Below are 15,418 nucleotides of genomic sequence, written 5' to 3'. Positions count from 1 at the left end.
CTGCACGTCGAGCCGAGCAGATATCGAGCTGGTCGTACTCATTTCCAATCCATCTAACTAGACATGGCGTCCCATATTCCAGCATTCCACCCGGCTATCATGCCGTACAGATCCAACATCAAGGAATACAGTAGAGACCACCGAGCCTGGATCCAGGATGGCAAGAAGTTTCACGGCGTCAAGTCCCACAAGGCCTTTATCTGGCCCAAGGATGGCAGGAACGGATCCAAGTGGGGCCGCATGAAGGACATACTGCAAGACAAAGGTCCTGACATCCACATTGCTATCAGCGCCGACAAAATGGACCATATGAAGAATCGACAACACAAGTCACGCTGGGCTGACTGGACTTGCCTCGATAACCGCGACAGGGATGTTTCGATGTCGCCAATCAAGTATGCCTCCTGGACACACAACAATGCGCTTGGTGGACGCGCTCCCGGGCTGAGCTACGACTTCCGCACTCGAAAGTATGGCAAAGCAGACAAGCACACTTGGACGGATGTCAAGTGGCAGCCGGATCCCAACGGGAAACGTCTGTACCCAGAAGCTTTCCGGTCTTTTTATGGCGACTGGTACCAGGACAACGACTACATTCCTTTGATCAGACATTATCCGCATCTTGCACATCCTGGATATTTCGGATATATCTCCTAGCTCGCAACGACTAAGATCGAGCCGTAGCACACGGTGACTGGTCTAAAGGCAGCCTTCGTGAAATGCCTCCCAGACGCTTTCTAAGGCTTCGCTGGCGCCGGTCACTTGCTTGTTTCTTCTTGCTGTCGGGATGAGGGCGGTATCGTCGAGCAGTTTTCCGCATTTGGCGCATGAACTACCTTTCACGGTCTTGTATGCCATAATCATATTCTGTAGATCTTAGTGTTCATCGTCAAAGTCCAGTTCAATCAAATGATTCTTACCAGAAGGTGTGCCAGATCGTGAGGGTTGGGTCGTGATGATATACACCGTGCTATAGAGAGGGAGGGCTCTGAAGTCCCTAAGCAATCCGCTGAGAGTTTGGGCCGTGTCTCATTTTCGCGATCGATGTTAACTTTGAAAGAGAGTCTCATGGAGTTTGCGACAAACTGTGTCTACTCGATAGCTCAGTATTTGCAGGTCAAGCTTCGCCAGAAATCGTACGGTTATGCAGCGGTTACCGTCATGGGCTTGCAGCTTAACGTTGGGCTGTGTTCCTTGGATATCTGCTATGATACGCGATATCGTCTCATCGTCCAACCTGTTGCTATGATCTTCAACAGCTGTGTTCTCTCCAGGGCTCTTGTGCGACTCCCGCTCGCGACGCGCTCTCTCTATCCAGCCGTGAGAGGGGACTGATACGCATGCAGCTAGATCTTGGTTCGCCTCGAAGCTCTTCTTGGTATGCGCAAGCGTTTCTTGTACTTCTGGTGCCCGCCATGCTTCGTTCAGTGCCTTTATACCGTTTTGAGAGCCAATAACGCCCTGCGAATACAGCTTGAACGTCGACGGATTCGCTGGTCGATGGAAAGGTTCTATTATTCTGGGTATTGCGAGGCGTAAGTCATCAATCTGAGTATGTCAACATGGGTTCGGGCCATTATGTGTAGGTACGAACTTGAGACTGTAGCTGCTCGAGCTGCGCAAGTGCCGCCATGCAATGCGCTTCATCCCAACCTGCGCCCGGTTGCGCTGTAGAGTCTGAGCCGCTCATGTTCGCAAAAACGTCACCAAGCAGACAAAAGTTGAATCCTCTTTAGCTTCCAAAGGACATTTGCAAAGGAAAGCGGTCCCGCCGTGAATGTTGAGATTGTGGATGAGGAGGAACCACGCTGTGGCAAGCCTCAAAGAACGCCAGGGCGGGTCTCGGTACTCGCGTAACTTGAGCCCCAATGCGACCCCGGAGCCATCCATGAACGAAACGTCGCGGTCTCACGTGCGCAAACCCTGAGAGCATTGGCAAATCCCGATCAGATCCGGTCTATCTGATTGTACTGTGTGGCTCAAATCAGACTCAGGAATTTTTTGAAGAAGTTTAATCAATGGAATAGTTGACCCTAAGTTACATGTAAACCTAACATTTCTAAACGCTCCAGTGTAATGCATATGTACAGCTCGCCCGCCCCCAGACGCTACAACTTGGCTTTGGCCTTCTCCTGAGGCCCGACGAGCGAGTCGTAGACATTGAGGCCAAGAGTATCGACAGGTACTGGCGCGATGTGGGAGCTGAGCGCTCGTGTGTCAATCATGGTAGGGTTCAGATCTGAAACCTTCGCAGCACCGATCAACCTCATGTTCATCTCCATCTCATCCTTCAGCAGCTGCATGGCGTGGTCAACACCAGGCAGACCGTATGCAGACATGGCGTAAAGGAATGGGCGGCCAATACCAACACCGGTGGCACCAAGGCACATGGCCTTGATGATATCTGTCGCACGGCGTACACCACCATCAATGTAGACCTCCAGGCGGTCTTGCCAGCCGCGCGCTCGCAGGACTGGCATGACTTCGGCGAGGATCTCAATGCCAGAGCGTGCAGTGTCTAGCTGGCGACCTCCATGGTTGGAAAGAACGACACCCTGCACGCCAACTTCAACGGCGCGAATAACGTCCTCGACGCACTGGACACCCTTCAGCAGAATGGGCATCTTAGTGATGCTCTGGAACCAGGCGATATCCTTCCAGCTCAAACTCGGGTCAATGAAGGACGAGATGGCTCGTGCGGCACCCTGGCTTCGGTCGACAGCTGACCCGGAAGAGCTTTGGACACTAGAACCCACATCGCTGAACTTGGATCGCATATCTTTCTCGCGACGACCAAGCTGAGGTGCGTCGACGGTGATGAACAGACCCTTGCAACCGCGCTTCTCGGCGTGTTGTACAATTCGCTTGGTGACTTCACGGTCCTTGTTCACGTAAAGCTGCAGCCATTGGACCTGATCGTCTGCCGCATCCATAATCTCGTCAAACGAGCAAGATGCCAATGTTGGGATCATCTGAATAACGTTGTGTTTCTTCGCGCCACGGGTCAGGACGACCTCGCCTTCTGGGTGTCCGAGCTTGCCGAGCGCAGTAGCGGTCACGTAGAACGGGATGTCAACCTTTGTGCCGAGCATAGTGGTGGACATGTCGACATGCTCAACATCTACGAGGACTCGTGGGCGGAACCAGATTTTGTGGAAAGCGCTGTGGTTTTCACGCAGCGTCTATTGTATTGTTAGCCGTGACAATGACGACGGGGGCTCAAATGGACTTACAATCTCATCGTCTGCAGCACTCGAGTAGTATGCCCATGCCGTCTTCTTCATGACCTTGCGGGCGACAGCCTCGAAGTCCATCAGGTTGTAGCATTGCTCCAAGATGGGCATGGACTCGATGCGCTTCTGCCTCTCTTCCTCATCGGGGTCGAACTCCTTCTCCTCCTTTGCCACTGTTCCCATGTCCACCTCGCCGAGATGCTTGTCTTTGGGCAGGTACTTCTCGAGTGTGTCGGGCGGGTGGATGGGCTCATACTCCTCGGTAGCGTCCTTGCCAGCGTACTTCAGGATGATTTTGGGGCCTCCTGGATGCTCTGGCAGGAACTCAGTGACATCGTAGGCACGGCCGTGGACAATAACCCAGCATGATTCCCGGCTGTTGTGTTTCGCAATCTCCTCGCCTGTGAGCTGCACCGCCTGGGTGTTGTTGCTGGAGTGGTTCATGGTGACGGGGGCTGGGGGTTGTATTGGGCGGGATCTCGAGACCTGAGGAGAAGGAGAGGGTGGTCACGGAGAGGCACAGCGCAATTTATTGAAATCATCTACTTCAGTCCCAGGCACTAAAGCCCAGGGCGGGCGGAACGTCCAGGTTCACGACGGCCATTCCTCCATGCTAGCTCGGGGTATCTCTTTGCGGGGATTTCGGAAGCATATCGGCTGCATGCCTAGACGGAGCGGCGGCGCACCCAGCATTACTGACTGATTGACTGGCCTGGCCGCCATGGCGCCGTCGAGACCTGGCACTGTCCAAAAGAGCAACTCGACTCGGAGTTTGTAATTCCACGCCTTTGATAGGAGCGCGGTCGGACTTCTCAGCGCGCCTGCAAATGTAAGCAGGCTGCGGTGGGGCTGGTCGGCCAGGTCTGGCTCCGCCAACACATGCGCAGGGCGACTCAACCAGTCGCTTCCGAACTGCGGGGAGCGCAGCTCGGACTAACCAACTGCTTCGGTGTCCAACAAACACTCGTTATCGCTCATCTGGCCTGCTTCGTGTTTGCCAGGACCGACCGCGATGGACGCAATGCTCACTCTCGCTGCATTCCCAGTGCTGCTGATGATCAGGCACTCTCCCGCGGCAGATGGAGCGAGCACCTGACCCGCCTAGCGCCAACCGCGCTCCTCAGCGTCCCTCGCCCGCCGTACCGCTTTGCCTGCAAGAGCACGCAAGCACAGCTGTCTCGACCTACGTCTCATTTCGTGGGACCGAATTCCTCTGTTTGCGACGCGCTCCTGAACACGCGCCATGACACTTGTTCGGCAATCACTTTCCTTCTGTTGTCCCCGAAGCAGCCCCCAGGACAGCCGCAGGGCGTAAACAATAAGAACAAGCAAAATCGCTTGCCACGCCTGCCCCAGGACGACTGACCGACACCTCTACTCAGACCAACATACCTCCGACCGCGGAAACGCCAACATGGCCAACAGTCTTGAGGCTAAGATTGTAGTGCTCGGCAGCCAGGGCGTAGGAAAGACGTCCTTCGTGCACCGATATGTCAAGAACGCATTCACACCACCTTCTACGCAGTCTACGATTGGCGCGTCATTCTTGACAAAGAGGGTCATCGACGCCGATACATCCACAGTCGTCCGCCTACAGATCTGGGACACAGCGGGGCAGGAACGTTTCAGGTCCATCTCCAAACTCTACTACAGAGGTACGTACACGCCCAAACATCCTCTTCCACCGCTTGCACCTTGAGCAAGCTGCTTTCTCCCGTTGCCCCTTTGTTGTCTGTGGCATTCCCTGCAAGCTTGCAAATGTTGCCGCGGTTACCCCGGCCAAGCTGTTCCCCAAATACGGCCCACGCTCCGAAATTCGCAGTGACATCTGGACCACACGTCGTGTCTGCCTGAATATCGCTGGTGTCCCGTGCTAACGCGCATCCCAAACAGGAGCAAATGCAGCTGTTCTCTGCTATGACATCACCGACCCACATTCGTTCGAAGAGATGGGCAGGTGGCTGAAGGAACTCAAGACGAACCTTGGGGACGACATTATCCTGCACGTTGTAGGAACCAAGTCCGACGTGGTCGCCGAAGACCCCTCTCAGCGCAAAGTCCCCTTTGAGCGATGCATAGCATACATCGCCGAGCAGTTATATCCTACGCAAAGCGCACATGAGCACAGTGGGCATCCCGGAGGTTATGGCTCGGCACCTGCGGCTTTTCGCAGTGGCGCTACGGCATCTCCTCAAAGTAACAGGTCCAGTGGATTCTGGGGTCAGGACATTGGATGGGATTGTTGCCATGAGATCAGCGCGAAGGACGGCGAAGGCGTCGACGAGGTGTTCCGGGTCATCACGAGGAAACTGGTCGAACAACAGCAACGCAAATTTGAGGCTGAGCAGAGACAGCTTACCATGGCCGGCGTAACACCAGGTATCGACGTGCACGGCAACACCAACGGATACTTCGATTACCCTGGAAATGGAAATGGAAGCTTCCGCATCGGAGCGGGAGACAAGCGGCGAAGCTGGCTGGGATTTCCTACTACACCTGGAGTGGGCGGTCATCAGCAGGAATGGGAACAAGATATCGATAGAGCCCAGAAGTCGAAGGGTGGCAGATGCTGCTGATGAGCGAGGCTTTGCACAGCCATCTCCCCGTTCCTCGGCCCCGACTTGCATTCGCAAATTTTCTTTCACTCGACACCGAGCCTGAGGCAACACACTAGCGAGGGGCGAAGTCTTCACGGGCCAGCACAGTCACACCTATAACATTTTCCATGTCACGACCTTTTCTCTTCGAGATACCCGACCATGTTTCGACACCGACTCGATGAGAATAATTGCCGCATCGAAGTCGCTCTACGTTTCTCTTGTCACTATCGGCATTCTCCTGGAAATGCATCACGACATTTCCCACAGCGTTCTGTTGCATTTCCTTGCCAGCATAGCGATCTCTACTGTTTTTCATCTCCGATTGTTTCTGCGGGTTCATCTTGTGTTTGAGAGGCTTCTCCATGCGAGCATGTTGATGCGGGCAACTTCCGTCATTGCAGAAGGAAATACGAGTGTTCAATAGTTTGACTGCCTCCTACAGGACGCTTTGATTGACATGTATTGTAACGAGGTCTACAACCTTCAGTGCCGATGCTTGTCTGTACATGACCACCAGGCTACCCTACCTGATATGCGACGATCTATCTACTTAAATCTTTGATGCTCTTACACTCTATGTCGAGCTGAGCTCAGTTCACATTCTACAATGACTTAGTACCATACATCCAGTCTAATTCACTCGGCCAAGACGTGCCCCTTGAGTTGTTAACAATATCAGAGTAAACGAATCTACCAGTATACAACCAAAAGCACCAGATGAGTGTCGTTGTAAACCTCCGTGCAAGTCGGCGCTTTCGCGGCATAGCATGGTGCATTCAACCGGCAACACGAGCACTCATGCGAACGGACGGCTGATCCTCAACAGCATCCCAGGACTGCATCACTTTAGTTGCAGCATCCTCATCGTCGAGACGAGCACTCATTGGCTCGAACACGGGGCTTGCGGAGCGCGATATGTCTTGTTGTGGCACAGTCAAGCTGGTACCGTTGGCTTGGTTCCGTGTGGGTACCGACAAGGCACCCTCGTCGATGAACGAGTCCCGTTTTCGTGGGAGCTTCTGTCGAAAACCGAGCTCAGCGGCTACCATCTCGATGCTCTTAAAGTACTGTTGAGTATCAGCTTTGATGTGGTTCTTAAGATTTGCGCTGATGTTTGCGCCAGGGGGCTAGTGTTGGGTGCGTACCTTGACCGTCTTGACCTGCAACTCCAGCGTGGCATCTTCGTCGACGACGATCATTGGGTGAGGATGGGATTGGAGGCTGGACAGAGTCCACATGTGGTTTACACCGCCTTCGATGCATCTTTGCAGAGCCAATGCTTTGCGTGCGCCCGTAATAATGATGACGACTTCGCGCGCCTGAGAACACATTAGCCACACTGTTGAGCTGAACACGTACACGCTGATGAAACTCACATCGAGCACCGTCTGGACTCCGACTGTCAGTGCCATCCTGGGCACTTGGTCCAGGTTGTTCCCGAAGAACCGTGAGTTGGCAAGAATGGTGTCGTACGCAAGGGTCTTTACACGTGTGCGAGACTTGAGGCTGGAACCGGGTTCATTGAAGGCAATGTGGCCATCGGGACCAATGCCGCCCAGGAACAGCTCAATGCCACCGACCGCTTGGATCTTCTCCTCGTATTTCTGGCACTCGAGCTCGAGGTCGGGAGCATTGCCATTGAGGATGTTGATATTATCCGGCTTCACGTCGACGTGTGAAAAGAAGTGCTTGTACATGAAGCTGTGGTAGCTTTCAGGGTGGTCCCGTGGGATCCCAACGTACTCGTCCTGATCGAGTTAGCCTCCTCTCCTCACTGCCATGCTGTTGTGTCACGTCCTGAGGCAAGGGTGGGTTGAGACAACGCAGGGTCAACATTTCGTACCATATTGAAGGTGACCACATCGCGAAAAGATATTTCGCCAGACTTGTGTCGGTGAACAAGATGCTGGTAGATGAGCACCGGGCTGCTGCCGGTGGGCAGGCCAAGCACGAACGGTCGCTCAGATGTGGGATTGAATGTTTTGATACGTTCTATGCATGAACGTTAATGACCTGCCTCATGCGCAAGGGACTGCAGAAGTATGCACCAATGATGTAGTCCGCAATGTACTTGGACGTAGCTTCGGGGTCGTCGCGAATGATCAGTCGCCTGGAAGCAATAAGCGTACTATCGAATATAGACGGGCTGTTGCACGAGCATACATGATGAAGTGTATGGCCTGATGACTGGAGTATTGCTGAGGTGAGCAGTAGGGAGGAGGGGTTCTGAGTCCACGAACGCGTGCTTTCACAGCAGCGCAAGACTATTTGAGAGAACTCCAGAGGACTCGGAGCCTTCCCGGGACCTTCACGTCACTTTTTGGCGGGAGATAGTAGGGTTGCAAGCTCGTTCATCAATCAGGGTCCTCTTTGTCGGAACGTGACAGCGGCGACAGATGCCGGATGCGATCTTGAACCATAGCTAGCATTGACTCGTCTCCTTCCGTCCAGCAGTCCATGGTGCGCTCGTGGTGGGTCAGATGGTCCACGATGCAGTGCGATGGACGCCGAGGTGAACGTGGTGGTACAACGCGCTTATCTCTCGACGCTGACAGGCGAGGAGCCATGTCACAGCAACATAGGCTAACACCATGCTGGTCTCCTGCGGTGCTGACGGTCACCACGCCGTTAGTCATGCAATATCACGATGCAATCATCAAAGCCATGGTGGAGACTGCGCATAGCAATGGAGCAGCTTCAACGGTGCTCGACAAGGTGTTGATAGTGAAGATAGCGGATGGTGGGTGTAGTCGTGGTAGCATCGAGGGCGGAGAGCGTTACACGCATGGCGCGAGGCCGTCGTCCCCTAGCGCGAGTCAGGCACTGCAGGCGCGACCAAGGAAACGGATGGGTCCCGATAACAGCGACAGGGGGGCTCCACACAGGCCGCCTCGAGCTGCCGAACCTTGCAAAGGCTCGCCACCAGACAGCTGCAGCATCGCGCAACGGGAAGGCGCTGTTTGGCAGTGACATAGGCCAGGGTTGCTGATACGGTCCTGAATACGAACGCCTTGCTGCCACCTCATGTTCCAGTTGGCGTGTTGGCGCATCGCACTGCGCATCTCAGGGCCGGGGGTGTCGCGTGCAGCTCTCGGATCAGGAGCGGGAAATATTTGACGGTGAATGGCCCTTGCTCTTAAACGGAGCCATCCCTTCGACTTTCACCAGCAGCCCAGTTCAGCATACCCCACCATAAGTAGTCAGGGACCGTCTAGGTGCTTGGTCTGGGCGCAGTCAGCCTATCTAAACTACACCTCTCGCTTTTTTGCTTGCACTGTTCAACCTGTCACTCCACCCGCGAGGTCAACTCCGCATATTGCAACGGCACCACCACGCCCTACCCACGTTGCGCGTCACACAATGTCGACCACAACCACCAACGACGAGAAGAGCGGCGTGCCCGCTCATGATGTTCACACCCCCGAGCATTCGCTGAGCGACAGCAGCACGCTGGTTCTCCCCGACTCGTGGAAGTACAAGCGCTTCACTATCTTCGGCTACAAGCTTCCCTGGTTCGCCTCACCTCCCGTGCAGCTTGTCATTGTCTCGCTTGTGTGCTTCATGTGCCCTGGTATGTTCAACGCGCTCAATGGCATGGGAGGCGGCGGCCAGCTTGACCCCACCGCCAACAATCAGGCCAACACCGCGCTGTACTCTACCTTCGCCGTCGTCGGTTTCTTTGCCGGCACCTTCACCAACAAGCTCGGTATTCGCACTGCGCTTTCCTTCGGTGGTATTGGCTATTCAGTCTACGTGGCTTCCTACTTGAGCTACAACCACACCCAGAACTTGGGATTCACCACATTCGCCGGTGCGCTCCTTGGTGTGTGCGCCGGTCTGCTGTGGTGTGCCCAGGGTGCCATTATGATGTCCTACCCTCCCGAGGAGTCCAAGGGCCGCTACATTTCTTGGTTCTGGATGATCTTCAATCTGGGTGCTGTGATTGGCAGCTTGGTGAGTCAAACGCTTGTTCGTGTAACTCGAAGTGAACGCTAACAAATGCTAGATTCCCCTCGGCCAAAACATGCACACCACCACAGCTTCCTCTGTCAACGATGGTACCTACGTTGGATTCCTCGTTCTCACCATCATCGGTGCTGCGCTCGCCTGGGTGCTCGTCGACGCACGAGATGTCATTCGTGCTGATGGTTCCAAAGTCATTGTCATGAAGCACCCTTCGTGGAAGTCCGAGATCATGGGACTGTGGGAGACCTTCTTCACTGACCCCTTCATCATCCTTCTGTTCCCTATGTTCCTAGCTTCGAATTGGTTCTACGCCTACCACTTCACTGAGATCAACGGCGCCTACTTCAATACCCGCACTCGCGCCCTGAACGGCGTAGTATACTACATCATGCAGATTATCGGGGCTTACGTCTTCGGTTTCGCTCTTGACTTCAAAGGTGTTCGCCGCACGACCCGTGCCAAGGGTGCTTTATTTGCTCTCTTCGCCACAATCATGATCGTATGGGGATTTGGCTACATGTTCCAGAAGACGTACGACCGGGCCTGGGCTTCAGATGAGACCAACCCCAAGAAGGACTGGTCTGACGCCGGCTACGCCGGACCTTTTGTTCTCTACATGTTCTATGGTTTCTCCGACGCTGCGTGGCAGACCTGCGTGTACTGGTTCATGGGCGCTCTTACCAACAACGGCCGCAAGCTTGCCAACTTTGCTGGCTTCTACAAGGGTATCCAGTCTGCCGGTGGTGCTATCACCTGGTCCATGGACAGCAACGGCATCCCGTACATGCACATGTTTATGAGCAACTGGATTCTTCTCGCTGGCAGCTTACTCATTGCTCTTCCCGTCATCCTTATCAAGGTCAAGGATACCGTTCCCGTTGAGGAGGATATCGCCTTCACCGACGAGACCATTACTGAGGTCGCCCCAAAGGCTCGCGTCTCCACTGCGAACGACGAGGTCGAGAAGGTCTAGGACCTTTCTCTTCTCCAGATTTTACGATTCACGATACCATCTCCATTGTAATACTCAAGGGGATCTGTGTAGGTTGGAGATTTTCAGCGGGGTCATAGCATGCTTGATGCCACAGTTGGCACGATTATTTCCTGTACATCTCTTCGCAGAGTCATATGGCCTGCTTATCAGATACTCAAACTACAGAGCTGTTTTGGCAGGTTTCTGCACGATATCCCCGTCCTTTCGTCTTCAGATGCATAAAGCAGAAGCAGTAGTAGCGAGTCCACAAATCAAGCGTATAATCAAATCACAACCTATGCCTGACAGACCCATAGCGAATTTGCTTAAAGCTAATTCGATCACACCGTACCCAATTACGCAGGCGTCTCAAACCCCCTGTCAAATGGCCTGTCCACCAGCCTCACATGCTTGTGGAATTACATGACGACCTTCCTTGTCGTCCCTTGCAATGAGTACGAACCTGAGGTGCTCCTCTACCCTGCGTCAACATGTGCACATAGTTGTTTCGAACCAGACGAAACGTCGATGTTCTGTCATACCAGCCCGTACCCTAACGACATTCCTGATTGATAGTTACCGTTCTGCGCAAGGCTGGCCCGTCTGTCCTTGCTGACGAGCTCCGTGCATACCGGTCTAGAGAAGAGAGTCGCTGGAACACTACCACAAGCTCGTTCTCGCTAGCCACAGTACGCGACACGAGGTCTCAATCCGAGCTGCCCTCGAGGACGCGCTCACGATACCCCGGCCCCACGAGGGCAGCGTGTTACATGTGGGGAAGGTAGCATTGTCAGCGGCAGCCCAACCTCAACCGTGTGCTTCATACGAGCCGAACAGCATAAGAGACTGAACGCCAGAGCAGTAGCGACGTTTAGATGTATTGGAGAGGTGCGTTGATTAACCAGACACGGCTACCTGGCTGATGGAAGCGACATCCCGCAGCAACAGCAACAGGCGGGAACGGACCGCACGTGCCTGAGGACTGCAGAATACTGTTTATCTTTTGCCCGTGGTTGCACACATGGACAGGTGAGATCGCCACAGCCGCAGGACGCCTGCAATTTAAACTGAATCGCGGCGGCCGTCCACTCAAGCCCCGGCCTCGTGCCTTTATGTGGCTAAGCGTGCGATCAAATGTAACGTAGCAAAGAAACCCCACCAACGCTCGCCCTCTGCACTCGCCTTGCCTGGCGCCAGCGGCCAGCGACGTTGTTCGCGACCAGCGTCCTTGCTGCCGTGCCTCTGGCAAATACAACCCTTATGCTCCGGATGGCCGTATCACCAGGCGACATCGGTCACTACCGGCCCGCAGCAACCTCGTCGTGCATTGGAATCCACAGCGCTGGAAGAACTTGCTTGGTTTTCACAAGTCTGATATAACGCACGCAAACGACATTCACTCTAAGACCTGGCCCCGCCGTTGTTACCACTTTCACCACCCTCTGCCCCTCCATGCCGTCCCTGACGTTGAGACGATACAAAAGCCGCCGCGTCACCCACACTTCCGATTGCAACGGCGCCTCGGACAGCAGTCACCATTCGTCTACCGACGAACACAACCGCTGCTGGTACAAACAGCTCATGCTCGATTTTTGGCAGGGCCTTCTTGCGGCTCTGAAGCATTTAGCCATGCTCCCTTCGTTGATACACACTGTTCTTCCGCTGACCTCACGGAAACGCAACATGCGTGAGGCTCTGCGGACCTATGACCGCACCATGGACGACTTTTTGCGCGAGACACAACGCCTTCTGGAGGACCCTCTCGATACCGCAAGGCTGCAACAAATCTCCGCAGGACTACAGGAGCAGTTCATACCCAAACTGCAGGCCAGCGACATTTGCATGCTTCCTTCCTACAACCACAAATTGCCATCTGGTCTTGAAAAGGGGACTTACCTGGCGCTCGATGTTGGCGGCTCAACGTTCCGCATCGCTTTGGTGGAGCTGAATGGCAGGCAGCCTGGTGCCAAGAACATGCGCATCGTCAACATGAAGAGTTTCAAGATTGATGAGAAGATTCGGCAACGACGAGGGACAGACTTTTTTGACTGGATGGCCGAGAAGATTGAGATTGCGCTCGCAGAAGCTCCTCCTCAGAAGGTCGACAACATGAATAGTTTCCCTATGGGACTAGCGTGGTCCTTTCCCATTGAGTACGTGTAGCTGTCGTTGCTTGACAGTACAATGCTAACATCATTTCCAGACAAACTTCGTCACGTAGCGGAAACCTTCTCGAGATGGGTAAAGGTTTTCATGCAACTCACGGTGTTCTCGGTCAAGATCTCAGCGAACTGATCATGGCGCCGTGCAGGAAGAGAGTAAGCGTAACGCCACAATTAACGTTAGCACAGCACTAAATTGTAACTAGAATCTACCGGTGCACATGGACTCCATTGTCAACGACTCTTCCGCAACGTTGCTGTCACGGGCTTACGAAGACCCATCAACACGTTTTGCCGTCATCCTCGGAACTGGATTCAACATCTCCGTGCACCTGCCCGTTTCGTCACTTGCAGCAACCAAGTACAAAGGCTACCCCCAAAAGTGGCTAGACGAAGCCACGCATGTCCTCGTCAACACTGAATGTAGTATGTTTGGGAAGAACGTCTTTCCAACCACTCGGTGGGATGATCAGCTCAATGCAACACACATGCGACCGGACTTTCAGCCGTTCGAGCATATGATCAGCGGCCGCTACCTCGGGGAGATCGTCCGGTTGATCATAGTTGAGGCTGTCCGCACTGCAGGCTTGTTCAGTGGTGAGCTGCCAGCCAAATTGAGCGAACCCTATTCTTTGGACACCGGGACAATCGCCGCCATGGAGATGGACGGCTCGAAGCACCTTACTGCCGCCATTGCAATCCTGCAAACGAAGCACCCTTTAAGCAAGCCGCCCACGTACAACGACATTCAGTTCGTTCGTCAGATCTCCCAACTCGTCTCGCACCGTGCAGCAGGATTTCTCGCCACCGGAATTCACGCGTTGTGGATATTGCGCACCACCGCAGAGGGCCTTACACCAGCATTCGCCGGTCAGATGAGCATTGGCTGCAACGGCTCTGTAATCGAAAAGTACCCATTGTTCAGGGAACTTTGTCAGACACATCTTGATGATCTTGCCGTTGCATCTGGCGCCGAACCCGGGTCGATTAAGCTCGAGATCGCCATTGAGTCCGCCATCTTCGGCGCAGCTGTCTCCGTCTGCAGTCTCGAAGGCCAATAGATGATGCTGCATATATAAGCAATAGGTCAAGACGATACATCGCCACCCATAGAGTTCATGTCGTGTTACGCACGAATACGATGAGCATTTGCTTTATACCCTCTCAGCGACGGAGTTTGTACATACATTTCGGATACAGGATCAAAGGTCATTGCATAGCCGGTCTTGATGACTGGTCACTGGGCCAATGTTAGCATTGGGGATCATGATGAAACGGGTTCTCTACGGCGTTTTGGCACAGCATATAGCCCTCGAGGCCACCGTCTAGCAACACTACTGTGGAATGCGATTGTGATACATCATGCGATTGTGATACATCATTCCGCGCGCACCAGCTGCACATGTTCCATCGCGATCTGACTTGCGCGCACCGAGGATCGAATGATGGTAATTCTTACCTTCACACTTGTGGTCTATCAAGATGCAAGTCACATTTTGTGACAGAGTCAGATGCCTTAGAGTCGAGTGATCTCTCGCGTATCAAAGTCGAAGGATTCAATCTCCCTCGAGAGCCGAGTACGTCCACGCCGATTTAGACTCTCCCGGTATCACATTCCCACACGAGGATATGGAATGCATGTTGCGAGGTTGTAGCGAGCCAGGAAGCCACGGACGGCTGCACACGGATGGAACATGGCATCAGTACGGCAGACCATAGCATTGTGACCGTGATAACGTGGACGCGCGGTGGCGACCTCAACAGTCGGGTGCAGTGCGGGGAAAGTGGAGATGTGAAGTTACCTATCACTATGTTCGGGTGTGATGGTGTCTTTCCATCAGAAACGAGGAGGCAGTTATGTACGTACCATCGATCGGAGAATAATACGCAAAAGGCAGGTGTAGTCAGGCACTGCCTCCTACGTGCCGCCTAGCGCCGTGACTCTATGCAGGAACGATGCTCGGGCGATGGACTCGATGCTTGGGTGAGTCTTGACTCTGGACTCTTGATGTTACCACATCTGCGGTGTCACCACAATGGCACGTCCCTGAAACCGTACCATCGGCGTAAAGCTTCAGCTCGCAGGGTGCTCTCGACCTGCCTTTACGAGCTTTTAAGAAGTATATCCACCGACGACAGGAGATGAGGATTGTCAGTGGGTTGTAAGGCGCTGAATGGTGGCATCTGTTCGCATCCACTGGGTCCCACGTGGATCATTGATGGTCCACAAGCAGAAGGTAGCCAATCCTTGTGTGCCCGGTGTTCGGTGCATGAGCACTTTGATAGCTCGAAAATTGCAGATAATCTGAGACTTCGTGTGCCGAGGCCGAGTTTGAATCCGTGTGGATGTAGGGGCAAGCTGAGGCCATATACCGTTACATCGTCGGTGACCATCGGCACAAATGCCACCTACAACACCACACCACTGCGCACGACAGATGCAAGTTTGCGACTCTGTTGTTTCGCATCGCGCTGGCTGAAAAA

The 15,418-nt window shown here is 53.9% G+C and overlaps 8 protein-coding genes across 8 annotated transcripts; 5 read left to right on the top strand and 3 right to left on the bottom strand.

Moving 5' to 3' along the window:
• Window positions 1–63: 63 nt before the first annotated feature.
• M421DRAFT_1477 (uncharacterized protein) lies at window positions 64–657 on the top strand (the record flags this gene model as incomplete). The annotated part of the gene is made up of 1 exon (XM_033587548.1): window positions 64–657. One exon carries the CDS (start codon window positions 64–66, stop codon window positions 655–657), a length of 594 nt encoding a protein of 197 aa, XP_033453149.1.
• A 259-nt stretch (window positions 658–916) lies between these two features.
• M421DRAFT_252068 (uncharacterized protein) lies at window positions 917–1,833 on the bottom strand. The gene is made up of 2 exons (XM_033588615.1): window positions 1,595–1,833; window positions 917–1,548 (listed from the first exon to the last, which is right to left on the bottom strand). The coding sequence occupies exons 1-2, from the start codon at window positions 1,688–1,690 to the stop codon at window positions 1,048–1,050; spliced, it is 597 nt and encodes a 198-aa protein (XP_033453148.1). The 5' UTR covers window positions 1,691–1,833; the 3' UTR covers window positions 917–1,047.
• Window positions 1,834–2,016: 183 nt separating this feature from the next.
• M421DRAFT_416494 (L-lactate dehydrogenase) lies at window positions 2,017–3,801 on the bottom strand. Its single transcript, XM_033591095.1, has 2 exons — window positions 3,234–3,801; window positions 2,017–3,182 (listed from the first exon to the last, which is right to left on the bottom strand). Exons 1-2 carry the CDS (start codon window positions 3,675–3,677, stop codon window positions 2,109–2,111), a joined length of 1,518 nt encoding a protein of 505 aa, XP_033453147.1. The 5' UTR covers window positions 3,678–3,801; the 3' UTR covers window positions 2,017–2,108.
• An 846-nt stretch (window positions 3,802–4,647) lies between these two features.
• Window positions 4,648–5,809, top strand: M421DRAFT_54107 (GTP-binding protein yptV5; the record flags this gene model as incomplete). Its single annotated transcript, XM_033595183.1, has 2 exons — window positions 4,648–4,888; window positions 5,127–5,809. The coding sequence occupies 2 exons, from the start codon at window positions 4,648–4,650 to the stop codon at window positions 5,807–5,809; spliced, it is 924 nt and encodes a 307-aa protein (XP_033453146.1).
• A 403-nt stretch (window positions 5,810–6,212) lies between these two features.
• M421DRAFT_416493 (glucosamine-6-phosphate deaminase) lies at window positions 6,213–8,212 on the bottom strand. The gene is made up of 6 exons (XM_033591094.1): window positions 7,997–8,212; window positions 7,882–7,943; window positions 7,677–7,825; window positions 7,210–7,581; window positions 6,979–7,152; window positions 6,213–6,900 (listed from the first exon to the last, which is right to left on the bottom strand). Coding segments are annotated over exons 1-6 (1,050 nt in total). The 5' UTR covers window positions 7,999–8,212; the 3' UTR covers window positions 6,213–6,609.
• On the top strand, window positions 7,934–8,803 carry M421DRAFT_399319 (uncharacterized protein; the record flags this gene model as incomplete). The annotated part of the gene is made up of 1 exon (XM_033590182.1): window positions 7,934–8,803. Exon 1 carries the CDS (start codon window positions 8,291–8,293, stop codon window positions 8,801–8,803), a length of 513 nt encoding a protein of 170 aa, XP_033453144.1. The 5' UTR covers window positions 7,934–8,290.
• Window positions 8,804–8,986: 183 nt separating this feature from the next.
• M421DRAFT_416491 (MFS general substrate transporter) lies at window positions 8,987–11,228 on the top strand. Its single transcript, XM_033591093.1, has 2 exons — window positions 8,987–9,787; window positions 9,840–11,228. Exons 1-2 carry the CDS (start codon window positions 9,194–9,196, stop codon window positions 10,770–10,772), a joined length of 1,527 nt encoding a protein of 508 aa, XP_033453143.1. The 5' UTR covers window positions 8,987–9,193; the 3' UTR covers window positions 10,773–11,228.
• A 996-nt stretch (window positions 11,229–12,224) lies between these two features.
• Window positions 12,225–13,995, top strand: M421DRAFT_53729 (hexokinase-1; the record flags this gene model as incomplete). The annotated part of the gene is made up of 3 exons (XM_033595148.1): window positions 12,225–12,925; window positions 12,976–13,090; window positions 13,141–13,995. The coding sequence occupies 3 exons, from the start codon at window positions 12,225–12,227 to the stop codon at window positions 13,993–13,995; spliced, it is 1,671 nt and encodes a 556-aa protein (XP_033453142.1).
• Between the last annotated feature and the right edge of the window lie 1,423 nt (window positions 13,996–15,418).

This window comes from Didymella exigua, assembly GCF_010094145.1.
Source record: "Didymella exigua CBS 183.55 unplaced genomic scaffold M421scaffold_3, whole genome shotgun sequence".
Taxonomy (NCBI): Eukaryota; Fungi; Ascomycota; class Dothideomycetes; order Pleosporales; family Didymellaceae; genus Didymella; species Didymella exigua.
Note: the sequence above shows the minus strand (reverse complement) of the source record. Positions and strands in the feature narration are given on the sequence as shown.